We start from the raw sequence: 9,170 nt of genomic DNA on the forward strand, positions 1-9,170 counted from the left end.
GTGTCAGAAAGTTGTTTCTTTGATAACTTTTTATCTCCATATTGTTGTGATGACACTCATCTGAATTTTTTGTTGATCTGATGAAAGCTCTCCGAGAAGTACATAAAAATAGAACATGTTTTTATGTACTTGAACATGACATTTCCTGTTGCCACCAGGGGGCGCTGTCATTTTAAGTCAAGATTTTTGTGTTGTTGTCTTCAGGTCGCGACTCTTGTCTTACATGTGTAGTTTGGAGTCCATGGGACCAAATATGTCTGAGATATAGAAGCTCGTGTTTTGATGGCGTTTCGTCACACTTTGATGCCACGCCACAGTCAGACGGTGTGTCTAAAAGTTGTTTCTTTGATAACTTTAGATCTCCGTTTTGTTGTCATGACACTCGTCTAAATGTTAAGTTGATCTGAAGCTGTACGAGAAGTATATCAAAGTAAAAAACATGGAATATGCCCAAAATGGCCACTAAATCAAAAATGGCGGGCTTCCTTTTGGAGTTTTTCATAATGCTCCTTGAGGCTTTTTTGTGCATCTGGTCATGATACACAACTGTCTAGATTTTCGTGAGGATCGATGAATGCTAAATGAGGGGCTTTTCCGTAGGTGGCGCTGTTGAGCCATTTTGCCACGCCCATTTCCAAATACTCCAGAATACGTAAATTTAAACCACTTTCTAATTTACTGCAAACTTTTACAACTTTTTGAGCATGTTTACAAATTCTCAGAATAATCCTTTCAATTTCAATAGGGCCTCGGTGCTCAGGCCCTAATAAAAAAAATTGCCTAATGAACCAAACATTTCGAGACCCCTCTGCAGTACCTCTGCGGACCCCCTAGGGGTCGCGGACCCCCTGTTGAAGACCTCTGATCTAAAGCAAACACAGGGACCTCCTTCCTTTTTTTAAATTAAATTAAAATAAAAGAGTTGTTGTTGACGAAGTTAGTTCTGCCTCTTGTTTTGTGCTTTCTCTATCGGTCGGTCACCAAACGGTGATGCAGTATGATTATTATAATAATATTTATGTTACAATAAATTAGTCTATGATGAGTTTCTGGATCAACCTTCAATTAATCAAACTTTATTCCTGTTGCACCTTTCATACAGGTCACTTCAGTTCAAAGAGCTTACTCTGGTTTACTCTGCTGTCCAGTAGAAAAAACACCTTGACCCACATAAAGAGAAATAGACAAACTGAGCTGGGACCAGTTCACTAACTTCATCCTGCTCACAATAGAAGAGGACGACCCTTTAACCTGGATCCTGTAGTGGCCAGAGTTACCATGAGCTTCCAGGTGCAAACCTGCAACAGCCCTGATGTCATGTTACCCTCAGGCTGAAGGCCAAATGGAAATACTACGGTCACATTTATCACTCACTAAACTTTCACAGGTCCGTAATTACCGATAAGACATTTAAATATCTTTGCTATTAATGCATTTTTAATCCAGAGGCTTGTGTTAAAACAAATATACCTTTCACCAGACAGTCATAAAAGATAAAGACTTTTTAACCGCCATTAGATATCCAGGTCATTTTATTGGAAATCATGCAAACGCCTTGTTCTCTCTGGAGCGAGAGCTGGTGCACGAGTCAAATCAAGGAATCGCCGAGATATGAACCCACTGTTCAAATAATGTATCAGCTAAAGCTCCTTTCTTTTAGTTTTTTAAATATTCTGTCTTTGCAGGTGTATTTAATTTCTATCGCTCTGACTTGATAGAGTGAAACCGGGTTTCAATAATAATGTTGGTTTTACATTTGACAGATTCTCTAACAACACTAAAAAGTTACCTTTAAGGAAACTTCATAGTCAATACTCACTTTTTACATCATATCACATGTTTCATTTCTTGTCATCAGGTAAAAACACAAAAAAGGTATTTAACAGCCTGAGTGAGAACATCTCCAGGTGGGGGGGGGGGGGGGGGGGCGAAAGCTTGAAGATGTCTGATGTAAGTGCACTTAGTTCAGTAAAAGCTTATAACTTATGTTCTTAAAGTTATCTTCTATACATTCTAGAATATATATGTGATGTATTATACACTTACATTATATTAATAAGCAACTTTACCTGCATCAAAGCAAAACTGTTAATGGTAAAAACAGATTTTAAGACAATGTAATGAGAAGAACAACATTTTATTTTATTTTATTACAAAAAACAACCACTGACAATAAGCAGATGCAGATTCAGATACTCTGTCCTTAAAGGGAGAGTTGAGCCAAAAAATAAAAGAGAAATGTCACTTTGAAATCTATCAGACCTGAACTTTGACTCTACCAGGTCTAAAGCAGAAGCTGGTCGATTTTTGAAATCAAGAGTAACCATATTTGGAGGGGGTGGAGCCTGATCGAGTCCACGCCCACCTTCACCTTCCACCTGGACCAATTGTACGACACCACCTGTTACATGATATCCACGCACTAATGCACACAGTACTTTATGCTGTAATTTACTTTAAATCAGACCATATCAAGTATTTATTTAATATTTACCACGTTGTATATGTATCTTTGATGTATAACTGTAATGATTCTGGTGGACACTCAGTGCTGAAATATCCTGCTCATTTATTTGAAGCAACAAAGGTACTTCTCATATCCATACCTTATCAACAGAAGCAGTACTAGACCCAGAGTACTTGCTCAGTTTTTTTGTTCAAAAACTCATATCACATAAGAAAAGAGCAATAAGACAGAAGTCAATCCGACTGGGTTGACTGAGGAGGCGGCGTTATATTGTGACTCATTCGTTTTCTCCACGTAATTCCACATGTGTTCACACTCTGGGCGTAGTTTGCAGAGGAGCCGTCCACCAGTCATGTTGAACTATAAAAAAAATCATTTATATGATTCAATGTGGCCTTCTGGACAATTAAGAACATAACTATCACAGAAGGTCCAAGCAATAATCAGCAGGTGAACCAAACTCAATGTGCATCCTTCAGAGAAACAGAACTGAGGTCTGTCCCAGATGAAAACCTCATGGTCGTTAAATCACATTGATGTTTGGAATAAACCAAAAACCAGTGGGACAAACTGGGACACTGAGGAGTGGTACATTAACAGAAATTCTTATTTGGCCTTTATGGAAAATCATCTATTCGATAGACTGAATATATCCTGAATTCTCCCAGACACGAACACTGCCATCTTCAGTCTGCACAGGAGTCAGGAGTGAGGAGTCAGGAGTGAGGAGTCAGGAGTCAGGAGTCAGGAGACAGGAGTCAGGAGTCAGGAGACAGGAGTCAGGAGTCAGGACTCAGGAGACAGGAGTCAGGAGTCAGGAGTCAGGAGACAGGAGTCAGGAGTCAGGAGTCAGGAGTCAGGAGTTAGGAGTCAGGAGTCAGGAGACAGGAGTCAGGAGTTAGGAGTCAGGAGTCAGGACTCAGGAGACAGGAGTCAGGAGTCAGGAGTCAGGAGACAGGAGTCAGGAGTCAGGAGACAGGAGTCAGGAGTCAGGACTCAGGAGACAGGAGTCAGGAGTCAGGAGTCAGGAGACAGGAGTCAGGAGTCAGGAGTCAGGAGTCAGGAGTTAGGAGTCAGGAGTCAGGAGACAGGAGTCAGGAGTTAGGAGTCAGGAATCAGGAGTCAGGAGACAGGAGTCAGGAGTCAGGAGTCAGGAGTCAGTCTCAGCTGTCAATCATGACGTTTCACCCAGTTTAAATAACAAATTAAAACCAAACTTAGGAGAAACACGAACACTTGAACAAACACCAGTGAGATAAGAACTAACTTAAAAGACAGAAACCATCTTTGAGAAACTTTTTTTAACGTCTATGTTGATTTGTTTGTTTTGTCCATGTCCCATCCACTAACATGGAGTCTAAAGAGATATGACAGCTCCCAAAAATGAAGCCCAGGAGACTAGATTGCCATCTGGTGGCTGAAGGAGCTCACTGCAGTACAGATGGGACATCTTAGTTTGGTTTTAATTAATTATAAAGATCGCAGTGTTTGTATGTTCTGTCATCTTTTCTGGATATTGAGAGGAAGAGGAGACACGACTTCCGTCTTTATTTTCAGTCTTTGATTGGAACTTATCAAAATGTGTCTTGCTGTTGTGATATTGGTCCGTAAATGGTAAAATGTCGTCCTGTGTTGAATCAGCCACATACCTGTATTGATATCTTCTCTCCGTAACGCACATAGGTAGCAAGGTGTTCACAATTGTTGCAGACAGCATCATACAATCCACAGTCGGCACGTGTCTCTTCGATGCGGGCCTTCATTTCAGTTTCATTGCCTTTGGTGTACACCTTTCCCTTTTTATCCACATATCCGTCGAGGAAATTGAAAACATGAGGATTTCTAGACATATTGATTGGCGAGAAAACGCAGGATGGCTCTACGTCTACAAAAAGAAGGAGAATAAAGTGTTAGAGTTAGTGTTTGAACATTATAGATAATATCTGCATTGACCGGCTGGTGAGCGGAGAAAAAATGATGAGATGAGACAAAACATCAAGGATTTTTATATTTATGGAACTTATTCTAAAGTTGAACTGAACAAGATGCTGCACATTCCTAATATTACGACTCTAAATGGTTTCACACCTGAGGAAGTTGTATTGCTGTTTTCAGTGAAGGACATAGTTTGTAGGTGCACGTACCTTGGCGTTCAAATGTGTTTCCTCCAGGATATCCGTCCCCCACAAAAGTAGCATAATGCTGATAATCAGTAGTATCCCATCCAAACTCAGGTTTATAAGCAATCATGTCTCCAAACTCCACCTGTGGTTGGGAGAAAGGGAGACAGTAGTGTTACCAAATTAACATTTTACCAGTAAACTGTAACATCATGATTTCAAAGATGCAGTGGAAGAATAAATAAACTAAAGAAAGTGACACAAACTTCTTTTCCGCCGAGTTGTAGGCCTGCTGCTGTGAACGCTACATGAAGGATCACAGCCACAGAGATCAGGTTCCTCATGTTGGCAGCAGAGCAGGACTGTAACGTGACAAAAGGAATCATGTTAGATATTCTTTGACTAAATCATAGACTGAATGTAAAGATGGATGACATGTCAGCTCCTGAAATATGAAGCCACTGTCTTGTTTCATTTCTGGACAGTAGGAAGAAGTGGACACATGTCATCTATTTTTATTATAGTCTGTGGACTAAACCAGTGGTTCTCAAAATGGGGGACGCGCCCGACACTCTCCAGGGGGGGTGCAATGTCACAGACAATAACATTTTTTTTTTTTTTTTATTAAAAATTACAAAAAAAGACCAACGACCTGTCACTGGTTAGTAAAAGCTCCCTCAGTGGCGAAATGCAAGGGGCTGGACTGACACAAACCAATCAAATACTGTTTTGTTCCTGATCCACCAATCAAAAGAGGAGTGTTATCATTTGAACGCCAGTTGCACTGCTGGCTTCATGCTGGTAAGTGACAGCATGAAGCCATGCAAATTAAAAAGGCACCTCGACACCAAACATCCCGACTTGAAAGAGAAGCCTGTGGACTTCTTTAAACGTAAACGTGATGGCCTCCAGCAACAACAAACCACCATTTCCAAGCATAGCACTGTCTGTGTAGTTGAGGGCGGTGGTGGCGGGCAGTGCGGGGGCGGGCAACTACCCCTTACCAGCTTTGGGGGGGCCCAGCTTGCAAAAGTTTGAGAACCCCTGGACTAAACTCATTTGATTTGAAAAGTAAAGTTCAGAAAGAAGAAGAAGAAAGAGGAAGAAACAGCAAACATACCAACGTCAGTGTAATAACACAGACTCAACATATTTAGAGAGTAAGAAACGACTTTAAAGAAGAATAGAGAAAGTTAGTAAAGACAAAATCTTGACTTACCACTGATGTATCGAGGAAGAGATGAAGAAGAGATGAGGAAGAGATGAGGAGGAGATGAGGGACAGAGTAAAAAGTCATAAACACATTCAAGAAAGATTAAATACTATATCTCTAAACCCCCAGTTTTAGATTTCTGTTTCTACAACGATTGAACAGTTATATGAAAAAAGTGAGTAATTGGCTGAATGCATTCACTGACTTTATATTAAACAGTTGATATGTTTAGGTTTTTAATGATATGTTTGCCTTATATTGATGGGACAGCATTACATTATATTTCATTAACTATCACTTGTTTGTTTCCAGAGCTCTTACCTTCTTCACTGAAATGGTGGAAGCCTGTTGGGGCAGAGGAAAACATGTCCTCATATACAACACTGAAGAACACACCAGTCAGAACAATAATAAACTTTTAAACATAACACGTTCAAAACTCAGTAACAATGTGCTTTACAAGTAGAAATAAAAAAATGCTAGGCAACCAATATGAAACAGTTAAAAATCCAACAATATAAAAGAAACGCACATAGCAATAGAGCACACATACAGAAATAAAGAAGCTTCTAATGTCTGAAGAAATCCTTCAGTAAAGTCAGGAAGTCGATTCAGAGCTCTTACCTTACGATGGGACCCTGTTGAAGCAGAGGAAGACGTCTCCTTTTATACAATTCAGAAGAATAATGCTGACCAATCTCTCTCTCTACTTTTCATATCGCTCCTCTTGAAGGTCAACTATTCTCACACTTTATTTACAGAAAACACACCTCCTTCCTGTTTCATTACATTAACTTGTTTCGTTTGACTTCAGAGTTGTGGTTGGCGATGTTATTTCCGCCTGTTGTTTTGTGCTTTCTCTTTGTGTTAATCACAAAACGGTGTTGCACTATGATAATAATAATTATCACTATGTTATAATCAGGGCCGGTCTTTCCTACAGGCGACAAAGGCGGTTGCATAGGGCGCCACTCAGAGGGGGGCGCCAAAAACTGCGCCGAGCAAAAAATAAAATAAAATAAAATATTTATTTTTGCTAGGCAGAGTTTTTTACGCCCCCTTCTATATGTGGTATGGTAAAATATTATATTTAACTACTTTAACAGTAATTTAAGTAGTTTCATTAGAGAAATCAGTAAATGACCAAATGCTTCCATCCTGTATTCTACAGGTTAGTAGTGGGTGAGAGTCTCCTACGTCAGCTGCTAAAGCCTCGCTTGATCACCACGGGTGTCATTGAGACGTGCTGACTGGTGAAACTTAGAAACTCCGCCCACCCAGTGAGGGGAGACACTCCCGCACTTGGTGGGCGGGGCTACATTCGCCTGTATAGGTGTTTATTTTACCTGCGCCTCGTCTTGCAGGTGGGTCGCGATAGTATATTGTTTACTTTACAGTGTGTAGTTCAGCTCCGACACACACAGACTCTGTAATTCATGTGTTGTCATTGTGCCTTATAAAGACCAGTTATAAGCTAATGTTCAATAGGTCTATATTATAAATGTTTATATTTCTTTATGAGTGATGATGTATATTAAGATGTTTGGAGAAAAGAGACACCATAATGATTGAATGTATGTTTTATGCACTTTAAAATGCAGTTACACTCAAAGAAATGCTTGTACTTGAAATTGTGTTTAATTTGAATAAGATGCAGTCTGGATGTGGAACTGAATGCTCCGTGTCGTTACTGCTGCTGCATTCCTGCTGTATTCTACAGATATACTTTGTTGCTGTGGTATCAATTTTGGGACCCATAACATACATCTCCAACCAATACTTTGATGCCAGGAGTGAAGCTTGCCTAGAGCGCCAAATGTGCTAGGGCCGGCCCTGGTTATAATAAATGAGTCTATGATGAGTCTCTGGATCAACCTTCAGTTAATCAAACCATATTCGTATAGCACAGGGGCCGTGGCTCCCGAGTGAGTGAGGTCATCTCCAGGTTGTGTTCTTAAAATTATATTATCTATATTCTAGAACAGGAGGTACCTCCACAGACCCCCTAGGCGTTGCGGACCCCCTGTTGAAGATCTCTGTTATCGAATACATATGTGATATATTATACACTTACATTATATTAATGAGCAACTTTACATGCATTAATGCAAAACTGTTACAGGTAATAACAGATTTTAAGACAATGTAATGAGAAGAACAAATTTTATATTATTTTATTACAAATAACAACCACTGTCAATAAGCAGATGCAGATTCAGATACTCTGTCCTTAAAGTGAAAAAATAAAAGAGAAATGAAACTTTGAAATCTATCAGACGTGAACTTTTGACTCTACCAGGTTTAAAGCAGAAGGTGGTCGGTTTTTTCTCACTCTGGTAAATATTAAGATATTAAGATATGTTTATTTATACCAAACACATGCACACTCATGCAATGGTAGGTAAATTTAACATCTGCATTTAACCCATCTGGTGCAGGACACACAGAGCAGTGAGCGACCATGTACGGCGCTCTGTGAGCAGATGTTGGGGGAGTAAGGTGCCTTGCTCAGGGGCACTAGACAGGGTAGGGAGACTCTTGGATTTTTGGACAGATCAATCCAGGTTCGTCTTTGTTGTCTCTCCGTGGAGTCGAACCAGAGACCTTCTCTGCCCATAGTCCAAGTTTCTACCACTAGACCACCGCCTCTCTAAAGGAACCACCGGGACCTCGATCCTGTTTCATTACATTAGCTTGTTTCGTTTGACTTCAGAGTTGTGGTTGACGATGTTTATTCCGCGACTTGTTTTTAGCTTTCTCTATGTGTTGGTCACCAAATGGTGTTGCCCTATGATTATAATAATTAACACCATGTTACAATAAATGAGTCTATGATGAGTCTCTGGATCAACCTTCAGTTAATCAAATTGTATTCCTAATGCACCTTTCATACAGGTCAGTTCAGAGAGCTTCACAGTTGCAGGTTTTCTGCATCTTACACAGTTTATACATTCTGGTTTTCACGACGCACTGCTTTTTAAAACAAGTTAAACTCTGAGCAGATACTGGACATTACTGGAGGTTTACTCTGCTGTCCAGTAGGAAAATATGAACCCACTGCTCAGATAATGTATCAGCTCAAGCTCCTTTGTTTTAGTTTTCAATACTCTGTCTTTGCAGGTGAATTTAATTTCCATCGCTCTGACTCGATAGAGTGAAACCGGGTTTCAATAATAATGTTGGTTTTACATGTGACAGATTCTCTAACAACACTAAAAAGAAACCTTAAGGAAACTAAATACTCAATACTCACTATTTACATCATATCACATATGTTTATTTTCTTGTCATGAGGGAAAAACACAAAAAGGTATTTAACAGACCGAGTGAGGTCATCTCCAGGTAGGTGGGGGGGCCGAAAGCTTGAAGA

The 9,170-nt window shown here is 40.0% G+C and overlaps 1 protein-coding gene across 1 annotated transcript; it reads right to left on the minus strand.

Annotated features, from left to right (window-relative positions):
• Nucleotides 1–2,118: 2,118 nt before the first annotated feature.
• On the minus strand, nucleotides 2,119–5,890 carry LOC133964399 (uncharacterized). The gene is made up of 5 exons (XM_062398445.1): nucleotides 5,807–5,890; nucleotides 4,854–4,949; nucleotides 4,612–4,732; nucleotides 4,117–4,352; nucleotides 2,119–2,827 (listed from the first exon to the last, which is right to left on the minus strand). The coding sequence occupies exons 1-5, from the start codon at nucleotides 5,882–5,884 to the stop codon at nucleotides 2,666–2,668; spliced, it is 693 nt and encodes a 230-aa protein (XP_062254429.1). The 5' UTR covers nucleotides 5,885–5,890; the 3' UTR covers nucleotides 2,119–2,665.
• Nucleotides 5,891–9,170: the final 3,280 nt, after the last annotated feature.

The sequence above is a fragment of the Platichthys flesus genome, chromosome 11, assembly GCF_949316205.1.
Source record: "Platichthys flesus chromosome 11, fPlaFle2.1, whole genome shotgun sequence".
NCBI classification, from domain to species: Eukaryota; Metazoa; Chordata; class Actinopteri; order Pleuronectiformes; family Pleuronectidae; genus Platichthys; species Platichthys flesus.

Excerpts from the sequence above, each read along its gene's own strand:
- LOC133964399 (XM_062398445.1), bottom strand. The coding sequence starts at position 5,884 with ATGACTTTTTACTCTGTCCCTCATCTCCTCCTCATCTCTTCCTCATCT. Across the intron at positions 4,950-5,806 it reads TCTTCCTCGATACATCAGTG|TCCTGCTCTGCTGCCAACAT; the intron begins GTAAGTCAAGAT and ends GTCACGTTACAG. Across the intron at positions 4,353-4,611 it reads AAACACATTTGAACGCCAAG|ACGTAGAGCCATCCTGCGTT; the intron begins GTACGTGCACCT and ends TTCTTTTTGTAG.